Here is a 16,942-nt window from a genome sequence, read left to right as displayed (position 1 = left end):
CTTTAAAAAGAAAGCTGCCACCACCCTGCTTTGATAAAAGACCCACTAACTCTTCAAAATAATAATAATACAGACTACAATCCTGTATTAGTTAATGTGACTAATTTTCATTAAAAATAAACTCAGTATACTGTAGCCAGTAAAAATGATTTGCAGAATCTATATAGATGTTAATACGTTAAGTGAAAAAAGCTACAAAACAGCATATATGGTATAATCTCATTTTAATTTCTTTTTAAAGTGTATGTATGTACAAAAAGATCTATATTTCCTGATTCTTCTGTCAAGTACATATATTACTATTATAATTTAAAAAGCACCAAGAAATTTTATTTAGCCAAAAATAACAAGCAAAATCTAATTTAACAAAGGGAATTAAGTTTGAAAAGGAAAAAATTGTAAATACGAACACTCAAACAGGGAAAACAAAAACAGTACTTTTTCAAAACTGACCTGTAACAATAAGCAGTCATCTAAACGTGTTTTCAATTCTTAACGCACGAAAGTTTAGAGAGTTTAGAATCTTGACCAAATTTTACATCCTAAACATGTTAAAATATGCTCTTCTGTGCCTGCCTCCAAACTATCAGAAACTCTGAAGGAAATGAATTGAGTAACTCAAGGAAGACAGATGAAAAGTGCAACACAAAATTAAAATTTGAACATTTCTCTTACTTTTTTTTCTGACTCTTGATTTCAAAATTAGTGGTGTTCTGTTGTTTATAAAATTCATTAATGATATTTTAAAACATTTTACTTGATGGTATACTAAAACCACACCATCTGCTCTGGCTGCTTCGACCTGTTTCACACTTGAGCAAGCCTTTCTTAACAACTAGGACCTACTTCAACAACACACTGGGGTATATCAAGGAATAGTAATATCTGCCATTGTAATTGCTAGGATCTCAGAAAAAGTTACATAGTAAACCTGTAAATGTCAGATGTGTCCTCAGCTTGGGGTTATGGAATAACTTTAGCACAAAAAATAAAGGGAAAAGTTAGTATTATAAGTCCTATTATAGTGACTAAGAAACTTAATATTATTATATCAACACTGTTATATTGAGATATTAATTTCTTCAATCCTAAAAACATACCCATGTCTAAGGTCAAATCTCAGAGATATTTAGCACAAAATTATATTAATGTACATTAACTGTAGTCTATACATAATTTCTTGCTTTAGGATGTCATTTAAAGGGTGTGTGTGTGTGTATTCTCGAATATTTTAAATTAAAAAAAAAAGAGACACTGAATTTGGTATTTTCTGATAGAATTAACCAATAGGGCCATCACAGAATACACTGATTCTAGTATTCCTAATTCAAATAATCTAATCACACAGTGAAAGAACTACAAGCACCGTTAAACCTGATGATTTTGCAATGAAAAAAACTGCTTCCTGGGGCCAGCCTGGTGGCGTAGTGGTTAAGTTCATGTGCTTGGTTGGCTTCGGCAGCCCAGGGTTCGTGGGTTCAGATCCCAGGCACAGACTTACAATCCCACTCATCAAGCCATGCTGTAGTGGTGTCCCACAAATAAGACAGAGGAAGATGGACACACGTTAGCTCAGGGACAATCTTCCTCACCAAAAAACACCCAAAACCCTCCCCCTGTTTCTAAGCAAACAAAATAACCAGTGTGCCCATGAAAGGTTACACAAGTTTAGTAAGTTCATGTCTGAGATGCTGTCACCTAGAGATCGCTGGCAGCATTTATAACACAAGTGGATAACATAATCTCCATTATTTGATGATTTTCTCATTTCCAAGAAGAGAGGTGAGTACATACCCTCAGGGAATAGTCACTCTCAGGGGCAATTTGGTCCATCCTTTCTTGCTTCTTATAACCTTTCTTCCCAGTTGTGTCATCTAAATCTTCTGGAATTCTGATGTCATATTTATCCTTATCAAAATCAAACTCTGTTGTACTTTTGTAGCTGTAAAAATAATTTTTTGAAGGAGCTAAATTTTACTTTACAGAAAGATAAGCAAGCAAATACTATTAGCTAACAAAATGAAACAAAACACCTACATATGGTGGGCATCACGGTAGTGGGGGGGAGAACAAAAGCAAGGAAAACAAAGGAAAGAAAAGGAATCCAGAAAAATGCAGAAAAATTGTATTTGCTTACATCTTGCTGGTGGGAATATCAAATGGTAGAGCCACTATGAAAAACATTCTGGCAGTTTCTTAAAAAACTAAACATGCAACTACCATATGATCCAGCAATCTACTCCTGGGCACTTATCCTAGAAAAATGAAGACTATATTTCCACAGAAACCTGTATACAAATATTTATAGACCTGTAATCCAAAAACTGTAAACAACCCAGATGTCCTTTAACCAGTGAATGGTTAAACACACTGTGCTCCATCCATACAATGCAATACCACTCAGCAAGAAAAAGGAAGCAAACTACTGACACATGCAAGAACCTGGATGAATATCCAGAAAATTATGTTGAATGAAAAAAAGTCAATCTCAAAAGGTTTCACACTGTGTGAGTGATTCCATTTATATAACATTCTTGAAATGACAAAGTAACAGAAATGGAGGACATGCTAGAAGTTGCCACAGATTAAGGAGGGAGGAGTGGGTGCGTGCATAAAAAGGCAACGGGAGGGATCCTGGTGATTTCAATGTCTGTAATGTCTAGCTAGATTGTATCAATGTCAATGACAATTTGATAATGTCAACAGAAAAAAAAGGGAATATAGAGAGGCCAGAAAAGCATAAAATTTAAAGTATTTTAGGCTTACCATTATTTGTACTTTATTTCTATGGTTCAGTATGTTCTAGGATCTCTTAATATTACAAATTCACTCTAAATTTTAAAACTTTTATTAGCGAAGGATTTTATCCTTATAAGGATAAAGGATTACAAATTTTAGTAAAATGGAAATCTCATCTATATAACTTTTCTCATTGGATGTTAAGTCATGCTTAGCTTTAAGTAATGGACCAAATGGACAAAGATTTCTCTTTCTAACTTACATGACTAGGACTAAGCTGAGCTTTTGTCTTCTTTCATTTTTTGAGGAGAGGGGTGGAATAACAAACAGTACAACAGAGTACTATGAAGACTGAATGGCAGGGTTAGGAAATTTATTTTTAGTAATACGAAATTATCTCAGATTGAAGCCAAAAGGGCCTCAATAAAATACCCTTGGAAAAGACAAATCATTAACTATGCCAAAAAATGAGTACCTTCCGATGTATTTCTACTCTGTGTAACAATGAATAAATGTAATGAAACCATTCCTGCACGTGTACTTTACTTCTCAAATGGTTAACAACTAGCTGAGGTCTACACTTACCTTCTAAGATTCCAAATGATGATCCTTGTCCCCTTCTTACCCATAATAGCATCAAGTTCTGCCAGTAATTTCTGTTCCGTAGTAAACAGAGAATGTTCCAGAATTGCAGAAAGGCTTGCTTTTGATTCTGCTAAATTAATCATTTGTCGTATATCCCAAGTTAAAGACTTAAACCAACAACACATTTTTCACAATTGTAATATGGAAAGCAACTCAAATTTAAATTAACAGAAAAACTATTTCCTAAACTATTTTCTCAGTTTTAAAATGGCAGTTTGATTTCAAATGAACACCAAGAAGAATAAAGTGTGAGCAAGTTTATTTTTATTCCTAATTTAATGGTTTCCAAATTTGAATGTATTTATACAGAAGGTGTTTTCCTACAGATATCTTGCTTTTCATGGTAATTAGTGAAATTTTCAGACCAGACCACAAGTCTTATTAGATCACAATAAAACTGAAATAAAAAGGAGAGCTATGGAAAGCTTAACATAAAATGCAACCACCTTATGTTAAAGATTTCCATAGCACAATTCTGACAGAGAATAGAAAAGACAAACACACAGCCTCAGATGTAGGGTAGAGGCAATGGATTGGAACAAGAGCTAGCATGGAAGGTGTGATTAAAAAACAAGAATCTGGAGGAGGGCAAAAGGATAGAATGGTTCAGAATATTTCTTTAGAGTTTCTACATAGTTTCTATTTCAAAATCAAAAGGATATGGTGTTTGTTGAAGGCCACTATTGGGACAACAACATGTTCTGCTTTTATGACTTCCAAGTAGGTCTGAGACAAGAAGCCCACGCTCATGCTTTCTCCATTTTTGGTAAAAACAATTGCATCTTTACCCAAACGCATAGAACCTGACTTGAAGCCATTCCCATACAATCCAACTGGGACATGACCATTCATGGTGACTTTATCACTGAAGCCAAAGCTAAAAAGAAAAGAAAGATTTAAAAAATAAATACATATAATATTCATTTTTTAAATTCAGAAACTATCATACCAAGTAAAAAGCATGGGTTTATATGCAGGCCTCCACTTTCCTAGCTGTATAATCTTGGGCAAATTACTTTTAATCTATGTCGATGCATTTCCCCATCTCTGAAATGAAGGAAACCAAATCTACATCACAGTAGTGTTTAAGGATTACACATACTAAAACAGGAGCTCACTGCCTGGCACATCCTGGCTAAACAGGTGAGTTATAATTTGGGCTGCGGGAACCTAGAGATTCTACCCCATGGAATCTCTTCCTCTAAGTCTGAATGATTCTCTTGTTCTCAGCAAGCCTACTGTAGTATGATTACTGATGGGTTCAACCTGACTTTCTGGCAGTATAAGCAGTATTTGAGGAACAGTAGAAAGCCCTCTGCTAGCAAATTCTCCCTCTACCCCATATCTGGTATTATGTATCCTAGTTTCCATTTCAAACACATTTGGCCTCATACTAACATCCTATTCTGCGATCCTAGAGCCCAAGACCCTGTGACTATTTTATGCTGTTTCCTCATCCTCTGAATCCCTTTCAAATTAACCCCCGACACACAAAGTGGTAAGTTTTACTGGAAATACTGATTAAAACTAATTTACGCTACATTATAAATAACTGCTATCAATGTGCTACAACTCCTTTAGGAACAGTGGCATTTTAGGTAGGTCAGACATGGGGAGAGGGTGATGAGAATGGTAGGGATTGCCTAAGAATCAAATAGTAGTTGAAAACGATGGAAGACTTAGAAATAGAGCACTGTAGGTACAGCGTTTCATGTTTAAGAAACAAAAGCTACATGCAGTAAGTATGATGCAGGAAACCCTTGAGTTGAGTGAAAGCAATGATTTCAAGTTTGACACTTTTACATACCTTAGCATTTTATGTAATTTATCTGAAGTCATACCATTCCCATTATCAGTGAACGTCAAACATATATGGTCATTTATCACTGTTTTGTCAATCCATATCTGTTTAGCATTCACATCAGGATCATAAGCATTATCTGAGAAACAAAGTTTTGAGAATTTTGATTTGCATTTTAAAGAAAAGCAATTAGTTCACAACAATCCTTTAACAAGCAACAGAGTAACATATTTCAAGGAAATTTAAAAAGTTGAAATGTTTAAGAACTCCTAGAATCTGAAAACATGAAACTAAACTGTGTCCTGCTATATATCATTCATTGACTATTACAGAATTAACTCTTTCCAAAGCTCTCCATTCTTTACATAGAGAGCAAAGACTGGTACCCACTACACTGAAAAAGTGTAAAGCAAGAAGAATTACTGTACTACCGAGATGATCAAGACAGGAAAGTCTTCTTCTGCCCAAAGAACTAGCCTGGCTATCAAAGAATATTACTGAGAGCTGAGTGTCAACTAGCACTATGAGCCGGCATGGAAAGAACACAATGTGGTTACTGACTAAATGAGAAAGCAGTATCATTTTCTGCTAAGTTACACACAAGGATGAAGGTTTACTTTCTACATAGTTCTTCAAATTGCGGCCCCTTCAATCTAACCTAAGTTTCCAGTGACTTTTACACTTTTATACTTCTGTGATCTCTCCCCGTTTTAACATCCTTGTTTAGCATCCTTGTTTCTCTCAAAATATGTAAGTATGAAGGAATACATGAAAGAAAAATGAAGATTTTCAACAGTAGTAGTAATAAAATCAACTTGTGAATATCCATCTGAATATCCTTAACTGACTGAAAATACCTGAGATATATTTGAAGTCTTTATAAAAATGGTTCTCAAACTATCTTTCCATAAGGCAGCCTACAGTTCAACTCAAATAACCTTTCTTAATCAACCACTTCAGGCAAGACTGTTTCATAAAAAACTTAAAATCTGATACACCACAATGAGCAAGCACTACGACTTTCAGTTGCTCTAACCCAAAGCTAGAGAATCATTCCATGTGAATGAACAATCCCAGGTTGGGTACCTCTCCCCTGGGTTGCCACAAAAAAAGAATAATCGTGAATAGCTGCAATGCTATAGCACATCCATTCCAGAGTTTAAAAAAACCTACCTGAATAGCACGTTAGCTGGGAGACTTTGGAAAATCTATACCAAAGAAAAGAAGGATGCTCACAAATTCCTTTTTTCTTTTTCTTGAACATCTAAGATAGAACCCTTTTTTGATAAAGAATCTGAAGTATATCTAAGAATTCCTAAGAATATAATTTTCCTTTATTATGTTTCTAAAATATATGCTTAAATACAAAAAATTCATGTGCATTAATTTTCCCCAGAAAAATAAAATCATGACCCATAATGTAAATCTGATCACAACTTCGCCTCTTTTATCACGTTAAGACATTATTAAAATACAATCCTATACCTTGATCATTCAGCCTATTGGAGGAAACAAGAATTTATATAATCACAAAACTAACAAAACATTAATCTTTCTACTAAGACCAGAAAAATGAATCCACTCTATGTTAGACATACTTTCCAACTATTAAAAAACATAATTTTCATTTTTTGCAATAGACATTTCTTTTATAATCAGAATAAAAACACTTTCAACATAAATGCTTTATGAACTTAGCAAATTAAAATACTTTGATAGCAGTACAGGGAAGGTTGAACAGTGATTAATTTGACATCCATTTGAATAGTTGCTATGCTAGGTAACCTTTACCAACAATGTTATCATTCAAGATACATGTTTTTTAAAAAGCATATTTACATACTATATTTCACTGAAAAGTTTTTTACAAATTTAATTGCAGGCAAGAGATTACATATGAAATGTCAATTTTACATACCTATTAATTCAGCAACTGCACTGAATGGCCAAGTGTGACTGGTGGAATTTGTATGTAAAAACTTGGGGCACAGCTGCAACACACCAATGATTCATGTAAATTAATTCAGGTTTTACTTTTAAGAACAGAAACCAATATAATTTTCTATCCCTGTGTGAAACAACACTGAAACCAAGCAAAAATAACTTAGCTGCTTGCTTCAGGATACACCCGGAAGATAAGGCTGTGAATCAATTAAATAGTTTACTCAAGACTTGCTTCAAAACTCTTGCCTCCTTATGTCCACCAATCCAAAGCCATATCATAAACTGCCCAATCACAAAGTTACCAGCCTTGCAAGATCTACCTCAAAATTACCCAGGCAAGGCCCTAAAATCCAGAAACATCATTTCCTAATATCCCTACTGTGAGACACCCTAAGACTTTGTCAAGATGGTGCTTCCTCCTTAGTGCATTAGGTTTAATAAACTTAGCTTCGCTTATTAATCAACAGGCTTTTCTGGTGGTCTCTCAATACTTGACACTTTTTTATATTATTTATTGCAAGTTCATTATAGTTGAACTTCCGGCAGTAGCGTAGTATACACCTACAAATCCTTCAAATAATGTCAAATAATAGTTCAAATGCAACGAATCTTCTTGATTTCTAAGGAATTTTTATGTCTGATTCTACAGTAATATAGTATGGAAGAACATGCCAATCAACCTTATGGTATAGGGAATTCTCTAAATTCCTGAGTAACGTATATATCAAATGTATAAAAATGTACAAATGGTTTTAAAAGGCCAAGGCTTGAAAATTTCAACATGCAGAGAATTTCCATGTAATGAGGATTTTTTGTATTCATTTTGAACAGATTCTCTCATATTTAAGAAAAAAAAGAGGGAGCACTTTAAGTGTTTCATGTTAAGAGCCCTAGAAATGTGATTCAATTATAAATGTTTGTAGTGCTAAGCTGCTGCCACAAGGTGCCAGAAAGGTCTACTTTTCCTCTGCTCACACTAGATTTTAGACAATCCCCAAGCATTTCTTCACCATTAGGCTGAAGTACACATCTGAGAAATGGGATCCTGTAGAAAGGTCTTCCAACTGGAGTGTATGTAATTCAGACCTTCTGTGGCATACACCATGTAACATGGCATACATTCATGTAATATGGTGTATAAATTAATTCAGACTTTCTAAAGCATACACTACAAAGAGTCTTTAGTGAAAATGAATTTCCACATCTTTATCTTGCACGAGAAGCTTTTTCTCTAATTAATCTGAGAATGTGCCAGCAGTCAGCCATCGGGAAAATCTTCCTGTCCCAACCTCTCCTCTTGCACAATAGTCATTCTACCATTTATAAAAAGAATGGTGTACTCCTCATTCATTCTAAATCTTACCATGGGGGCATGACCTGGGGGTGAAAAATTTCTGGCTACCAATGGAGAAAATGATTAAGCAACCACCATAAACCCTTAGCGTTTCTGTCTCTGTTCTATTTTATGCATTTCTGTCAGGCGTGAAGTCTAGAGTTAAAAATGGGGTATCTTGGTCCACACTGCAACACTTTTGATTTTAGCTGTATGGCCTAGTGTGACAGTGGAAATGTCAATTTTCATTTCATGACTTCATGCTGTACACTGACTACAGATTGACATGGTACGCGTTGTTCTTTCTTCAGTATGAGTCCCGTGAGCACAAAGCAAAGAAGGCATCAGCAAGAAATAATGAATGCTACACAGTGGCTTTCCAGGTATTTAAATATAAGCAATTATTTTCAGCTATTCTCAATACTAATCTCTAGAACATGCCATTAGCTGGAAAGAAAAACATCCCTGAACAGCCAAAGCAGTGTAACACACACACACTAGAAACAGACAAAACTATGGAGTATATTTAACTAGCTGTGTGATCCTGGGCAAGAAGCTCAACCTCTGTGCCTCGAGTTTTGTCATCTGTAAAAATGAGGATGTTGATAGTATCAGCTTACCAGGTAAAGAGAATTAAATGACTTAATATTTGTAAATGCTTAGAAGAACACCTGGAACATAAAAAGCATTCTAAGAGTGCGTTAAAAAAAAAAAGCATTCCTTTAAAGGCAAACTGAATTCACATAAAAATAAGGAAAATCCTCAAGGGCCTCAAAAAGGAATTAAAAACAAAAATAAGATTTCAAAATAGGGATGCAGTGCGGATTAGAGTGGAATGCTAAACTGGAACACGAAGGTTTCGGTTTTAATGGAGACTTGCAGGTAGCACATTTGGCAACAGAGAAGCATGAACTTGGAAGTAACTGCCCCCCATCCCCACCCCTCAAATAAAAAGAGTAGACGGAGTGGAGGGAATCTGCCTAAGAGGAAGTTTGTCTGTTTTTTGAACTCTAGGTCAGGGGAAAAAAAATGTCTAAAGTGAAGTTCTGTAAAAAGAGGCATGCCTTCACTTGGGTTAAGCGTTGCAGTTTACACAACCTGCAGAACCACATGGAGACAGAGCCTCGACCAGACAGCAGAGGATTCCCCTACATCATTATTTAGGGACTATTTGAGTACACAATCTAAAATAATATTTAAGGAGACAATCCAGCAGGAGAAAATGTTAGCAGACAAGACACAGCAGTATTAGATGCCCCGCCCCAGGACATTAAGTAAAAGTATTGCCCTGTAAAATTCGCATCCCTTTAAATATCTAGACATTTAAAAAGTAATTTCCCAAAAAAACACACATACAAAAATGAGATGCTATGAAGACCAGATTTTTTAAAGAATCAACAGAACTTTCAGAATTGACAAATAGCCACAATTTAAAAATCATTTAAATATAAAATTTTTTAAACATGGAAGCCTGAGCACATAGAGAGTGTTTGCCTCTGCTTCCTCCTGAAACTGCTCTACAATTAAGGGGGGGGGGGGGGGAGCATAAACTGAGAAAAGAAAGAATCAGAGAAGTGATGGATAATAGGAGACACAAGTCAGTAGTTTGGAAAGTGGAAAGCACAGACTAGTGATAACTGATTTAATCACCTAGAAAGAGCTAAATCTGAAGCCTCCAGGAGATGGGGAACCCAACAAAAAGCAGGCCAGGAACCTTGACAGAACCCCAGAAAGGCTCAGGAATTACTTTCGTGCCTTTGGAATCAAAGGATTGTATGAAAACAAGATAGGCTGAAAATCTTTAAAAGAAGCAGTTGATCTTCCAGATCCTCCTTTAGCCCTGAGCAACCCTGCAACTACCCTAGGCAACCCTGTGTAAGACTGGAGGTCTACTCACTGGAGAAACTGATGATGTCAGGCTCAGGGACAACTGAAAACAGGTGGGTTAAAAAGCAAAACAGCACAAAGCCCAGAAATAAACCCTCTCATATACAGTGAAATGATTTCCCACAAGGATGTAATGACCATTCAACGGGGAAAAGACAGTCTTTTCAACAAATAGTGCTAGGAAAGGTGGGTATCCATATGCAAAAGCACGAAGTTGTACCCTTACCTTACACCATATACAAAAATTAACTCAAGGGGCCGCCCCCTGGACGAGTGGTTAAGTTTGCAGGCTCTGCTGCAGTGGCCCGGGGTTTCGCCGGTTCAAATCCTGGGCGCAGACATGGCACCGCTCATCAGCCATGCTGAGGCAGTGTCCCACATGCCACAACTAGAAGGACCCACAACTAAAAACACACAACTATGTACAGCGGGGTTTTGGGAGAAAAAGGAAAAATAAAATCTTAAAAATGGATCAAAGATCTAAACATAAGGGCTGAAACTATAAAACTCTTAGAAGAAAACGTAGGGGAAGAGTTTCATGACATTGGACTTGACGATTTATTGGATATGACATCAAAATCACAGGAGACAAAAGAAAAAATAAATAAATTGGACCTTATCAAAATTTAAAACTTGTGTACATCAAAGGACACAATTAACAAAGTGAAAAGGCAACATACGGGAGAAAACATCTGCAAATCAAGCACCTGATAAGGGGTTAATATCCACAATATATAAAGAACTACAACCCAATAACAACAACAAAAAAATCCAATTTAAAAATGGGCAAAGGACTTGAACAGATATTTCTCCAAAGATGGTATACAAATGTCCATGAAGCACATGAAAAGATGTGTGTCCATTAAGCACTAATCATTAGGGAAATGTTAATCAAAACCACAGTGAGATACCACCTCACACTCATTAGGACAGCTACTAGCAAAAAACACAAAAATTCCACAAGTACATTACAACAACAAAACCAGAAAATAACAAGTGTTGGGGAGGATGTAGACAAACTGGAAATCCTGTGCACTCTTTGAGGGAACCTAAAATGGTACAGCCACTATGGAAAACAGTATGAGAGTTCCTTCAAAAATAATTAAATATACAATTACCATATAATCCAGCAATTCCACTTCTTGGTATATACTGAAAAAAACTGAAAGCAGGGTCCCAAAGAGATATTGGTATATCCATGTTCATAGCAGCATTTTTATTCACAATAGCCAAAAGGTGGACGCAACCCAAATGTCCATTAATGAATGAATGCATAAATAAAATGTGGTATATTCATAAATGGACTATTATTCACACTTAAAAAGGAAGGGTAGGGGCTGGACCCATGGCTAGTGGTTAAGTTCATGTGCTCTGCTTCGGCAGCCTGGGGTTTCGTCGGTTTGGATCCTCGGCATGGACATGGCACCGCTCATCAAGCTATGCTAAGGTGGCGTCCCACATAGCACCAGAAGGACCTACAACTAGAATATACAACTATGTACTGGGGGGCTTTGGGGAGGGGAAGAAGAAGAAAAAAAAGACTGGCAACAGATGTTAGCTCAGGTGCCAATCTTTAAAAAAAAAAAACAAAAATAAAAAAAAAAAGGAAGGAAATTCTGACATGCTACAACATAATATCCTGAGGATATTATGCTAAGTGAAATAAGCCAGTCACAAAAAGATAAATAGTGTACGAGCCCATTTATACGAGCTACCTGAAGTAGTCAAATGCACAGAAGTAGAATGGTGGTTGCTAGGGGCTGGGAGAAAGGGGAATGAAGAGCTATTTTTTTAATGGGTATACAGTTTTAGTTTTGCAAGATGAAGAGTTCTGGAGATTGGTTACACAACAAAGTGAATATATTTACTGAACTGTACCCTTAAAAGTGGTTAAGATGGTAAATTATACATTATATGTATTTTACCACAATAAACAAATACAAACTCAGCAAACTGAAAAATGGGATACTTCCATCTCCTTTCCCCTGTTGGGCTTCCAGAAGAGCAGCCAGGATTATATATACTATGGCAGGGGACTAGATGTAGAATTCCTCTCCGAAAAATGGAATGATTTCTAGAAGTTCTACTTAGTTCTTTTACAACTGTGCCAGATCTTTCTGGACAGCATCTTATTTTCATAGCTTTCACTTTTTAAAAATGACCGTTAAAAAAATTTTTAAGTTGGCCCCATGTCACAGTGGTCAAGTTCAGCATGTTCCGCTTTGGTGACCCAGGTCGCAGGTTCAGACCCCAGGCGCAGACCTACACCGTTGTCAGTCATGCTGTGGTGGCGACCCACGTAAAAGGTGGAAGAAGACTGGCACAGATGTTAGCTCAGGGCTAATCTTCACCAAGCAAAACAAAGAGGAAGATTGGCAACAGATGTTAGCTCAGGGTGAATTCCTCAGCAGAAAAAAAAAATTTAAGTTATTTTAAACATTCTTATTATATAGTCTAACACTTCCATTCTTTAGGGTCTACAGATACTGCCAAAGGGTGCCCACAACAAAAGAGCTGGCTCCTTCCGATCTGATCACCCAACACTGAAGGCCGACAAAGGATTAGCTCTACTCATGTATGAACACCTTCTGGTCAACTTTTAGTGTCTCAGTTGGAAATGTAAGCAGAAGGCTAGCTACCTCCAGCCATTTGAGAATATGTAACATTAGAAATCTAAAACACACAGTAAAAGGAACATAAAGAAAATAGAGGCAATGCAGCGAGTAAAAGAAAACTTCAAAAATACTATGATTAATATGCCCAGTGATAAGAACAAATATTTTGTCCAGGAAGACCTTAAAAAGACATTCAGAGAATAAGACAGTATTTATAATAATGTAATATATGGTAAGAGAAAGGTAGGCGATCAAGTGGAGGAAATCTCCCTGAAAGAAAAAACAATGAGATGGGAAACAGGAGCCAAAGGGAACAGAAAAAGGGGGAGAAATTTGTCAAATAAATGAGAGAATCTTCCAGACATTAAGGACTTGAGTTTCTAGCCTAACTGCCCAATACAATGCATAGGATTCTATTAAAGAATAAAGCATGCCTTTAAAATTCTGAGAGACATTATCTCTAATCTAGAGTTACAAATCCAGCCAAATTATATCTAAAATGTGACCAGGCAAAATTATATGTAAAAAGCAAGCAATGATAGTATAAACAGTTCCAAGAAATGACCAAAAGTTTTTTCTTCCCATGCACTCTGTCCTTAGGAAGCTACACCTGTTTTTGGAAGGATGGATGGGCTCCACCACTACCAGTAACAACACTGGCAAATATTTAATGAATGCTTATGGCATGCACAGGACCCTTAGATGTGTCTGCTTATTTAATTTTTATAACAACCCTTCGAGGAATGTCAGATTATTATTCCCATCCTTCAGATTGGAAACTCAGCCACAAGCATGCTAAGTAACTTGCCCAAGGTCACATGTCGAGTTGTCGGTCACAATTTGAATACCGGCAGGCAGGCTCCAGAGCCCACGCTCTCGGTCACAAGCTACTGTGCTTGCTAAGGGAGTGAACCCCAAAAGAGGAATATGTGGGATGGAGACACAACAAAAAAGGGAAGGAAATTTCCAGAAAAATAATAAAGGGAAGTCCCCAAATCACAACTGAGCCAACAAAACTGACAAAATATTGGGTGTGCTTGAACAACATCTGGAAAAAATTTCCCAGTTCCCTGAAAGTTTGGATGAAATAGTAATCAGTATGGAGAAAAACTAAGTAAGCAAGTAAACAAAATAGAAATCAATTATTAACTTCAGGGCAAACAAAAAGCTCTACCACAAAGAAAACGCAGTCATAGCTGATGGGCTCACTTGTCAACAGTTGAAGAATGATAACAAATCATACGGTAATTCAACCAAAGAGATGTAAAGAATTGGAAGGATGGGAAGAGGTGAAAAGAGTGTGTGTGTGTGTGTGTGTGTCAGCTAAACCCACAGCAAGATTTCTGGAAAACAACAACAAAATGGTATCAGCATTTTACTTAGAAATATGGAGGCAAAAAGCAAAATTTTAAATAAGTTTTTGTTACTCTACATTCCATTCCGGAACCTCCTAAATGATTTTTTGAAATTTGCATACATTCTAGTTCACTCTTTGTGCATTAGGTTCCACGGCTTTGACAAATGCATAAACTCATTAATTCCTAGACCCTCTCCTAATGCAACCATTTGAGAGCTATACATAAACAAATGAGCATGGTTCATTTATGGAAACGGAAAAGTCCATTTCACATAATTTTCATATTACGAAATATTATTCTTTGATTTTTTCCAACCGTTTAGGAATCACTCTTAGCTCGTGGTCCATACAAAAACAGGTGGCAAACTGGATTTGGCCCATGAGCTGCAGTCTGCCAATTCCTGTCCCAGAGCAAAGAGACCAGTGGAGAGAGAGCCCAGAAGCTGCAGAGGGGAGACTTTTGTCAATGAGGTTCCAAACAGCCCATATTACCCACAAAAGAAAGATTTAGCACATGGACAGCTGCTTCACCCAGGGAGTCGGCAAACAACAATACCAGCGTCTTCAAGACTGTTTTGACCCTTATCTTCCCTCCCTTTTTAAGCTCAACATTCAAGGGCCAGAGACAGCAATATGGGAGGGGCCGCAGAAAGGAGAAGAGAATCCAAGCGCAGAAACAGAAAGAAATAGAAGAGTTCACTCCTTTTCCCCACTACAGGTTTCTGGGCCTCAATATGGCCCAATCTAGGGGGCGGAGGACTGCGGCGGGGCATTAAACGAAACAAAAAATTTTAAAACTAGACGAGGTCAGACTTTACAACCCCCGAGGCCAACTGGAAAGCGTTAGAATCGGCCCAGATTCACCCAGGTGTGGGCAAGAACAACTAGCGAAAACAACGTTTAAAGCCAGCGGTAAGAAAGAATCCAGCAGCTCTCTATATTCAAACTACTAAACACTATCTCATTCAATAGACCAGTTATGTAACCAAAGGACCTATGTTCAGAATATGTGAAGAACGCTTATAAATCAATAACGATTCCCCCCAAAAGAAAAAGAAAACAGAAGAACGGGCAAAGGATATGAATAGGCTTTTTTAAGTGAAATGTGAAAAACTTTCAACTTCGCAGTCAAGGAAATGCAAAGTAAGCCCAGATACCGTTTCACTCTCATCAGACAGGAAAAAACGTTCAAGTTCGACAGTACCAGGTGTTGGTAACAATCTGGCTAAATGAACGAAAGAAGTCACAGGGCAATGCACCATTTTTTAAGCACCGTTTGCACCACGACCATTTTAATGTTAAACGAAACCGGAGCAGCCATTCTTTGCCAACAGTCAACATGCTCAAGAGAGAAGGTATTTTTTTGCATAACAACACCAACTTTTTGAGGATAATCAGGTAGGGAGGGCACGCCCACATTGCAGGAAGTGAAATTCTAATTCATACTGTGTGACCGCTCCCTGCCAGTGGAGACTCCTAGATACCACAAATGCCCAAGGATTTCCAAAAACCCGAAACGCCCCGAAACAGACGTGACGAAGGAGCCAGAAGGGAGACAGGAGCGCGAGATGACCTAGAGATTTGGGCCCGAGGACATCACCGGAGGGAAGCGGCAGGAATTTAAAGGAGTCAGGAAAACTCGTCCCGACTCGCTTCCCCGCAGCCCGCTGCCAGGAGGTCAAGGCCGCCCGGTATTTCTGGCCGCAGACGCCGCTCCCTCCCCCTCCGGGCCGCCCCGCGGGCCCGCAGGCCGGGAAGGGTCAGGGGCACCGCGGGCCGAGGGGCTCGCGCGCGGGCCGGCCGCCGAGGCCTCGCCCTCGGACGACAGCTGCGAGGCAGCCAGGAGCGAGCCAGGAGGAGGGGCCGCGGCCCCGGCCCGCCCCGAAGCCGCGGGGGCAAAACAGAAACCTAACGCGGAGGGAAGGGAACGCGGCCCGGCCCGGCCCTGCCCTGCCCGCCGCCGAGCCGCTCCGCCGCGCGCAGCGAGATGGCCGCCCCCTCCCCGAGCCCCGCCGCGGCCCCAGCCGCCGCGCCGGGCCGACGAGTCGCCACCGCCCACTGCCGGCCCCCCCTCGCTTGCCCGCCTGCCCGCCCTCCTGGGACACGGCCCGCTCCACCCCTCGCGGCTGCTCACCGCGCTGAGGCGGATCCCGCTGGGTGGTTGCGCCGCCATCTTGAGCGAGCTACAAAGCCAGGACCGGCCTCGGCCGCAACCCGACTGGGAGGTGGAGGCGAAGACTGTGAGGCCGCGCGGGGGGGTCCGCCCACTTCCGGGGCGTGGCGCGCGCTGGCCCCCGCCCACCCACTTCCGCCTCCAGGCGCAGTCGAATTGCAAGGCCAGGGAAGATGAATTTGCCGGGCTTGCGAAGGCGGGGAGAGCGGGAGAGCGGGGCTTGCGGCGCAGGGCCCTGTGAGGGAAGGGCGCCTGCGTGAGGCGCCGCGGGCGCGTACTGGTCCCCGCGTTACCCAGCTTGGGAGTTCGGAGTTTGAAGCCTGGCGCGATGGGCACTGGTGGTCCGCAGGGGTGCGCTCGAGGCGCTTGACCTGGCTGGAGGTGAATTGCGCTGAAAAAAGCCACCCCATGCCCACCAGTGTCAACGTGATTTGAAACCTTGTTAAGG

The 16,942-nt window shown here is 39.3% G+C and overlaps 1 protein-coding gene across 2 annotated transcripts in view; it reads right to left on the bottom strand.

The window, feature by feature from the left end:
* Window positions 1-16,738, bottom strand: part of MORC3 (MORC family CW-type zinc finger 3) — a 36,456-nt gene extending 19,718 nt beyond the window's left edge. Inside the window, exons 1-6 of one of the 2 annotated variants that reach the window (XM_023630122.2) lie at window positions 16,456-16,738; window positions 7,104-7,176; window positions 5,192-5,324; window positions 4,047-4,261; window positions 3,325-3,472; window positions 1,795-1,942 (exon numbers count right to left, since the gene is read on the bottom strand). In XM_023630122.2, coding sequence (XP_023485890.1) covers window positions 1,795-1,942; window positions 3,325-3,472; window positions 4,047-4,261; window positions 5,192-5,324; window positions 7,104-7,176; window positions 16,456-16,494 — 756 coding nt within the window. In that variant the 5' untranslated portion in view covers window positions 16,495-16,738. Of the gene's footprint in view, window positions 1-1,794; window positions 1,943-3,324; window positions 3,473-4,046; window positions 4,262-5,191; window positions 5,325-7,103; window positions 7,177-15,894; window positions 16,148-16,455 lie in introns of those variants that run through there. The other variant, XM_070252281.1, reaches the window with a different exon arrangement.
* Between the last annotated feature and the right edge of the window lie 204 nt (window positions 16,739-16,942).

Source organism: Equus caballus, chromosome 26 (assembly GCF_041296265.1).
Source record: "Equus caballus isolate H_3958 breed thoroughbred chromosome 26, TB-T2T, whole genome shotgun sequence".
NCBI classification, from domain to species: domain Eukaryota; kingdom Metazoa; phylum Chordata; class Mammalia; order Perissodactyla; family Equidae; genus Equus; species Equus caballus.
This window is presented reverse-complemented; position numbering and strand designations above follow the sequence as displayed.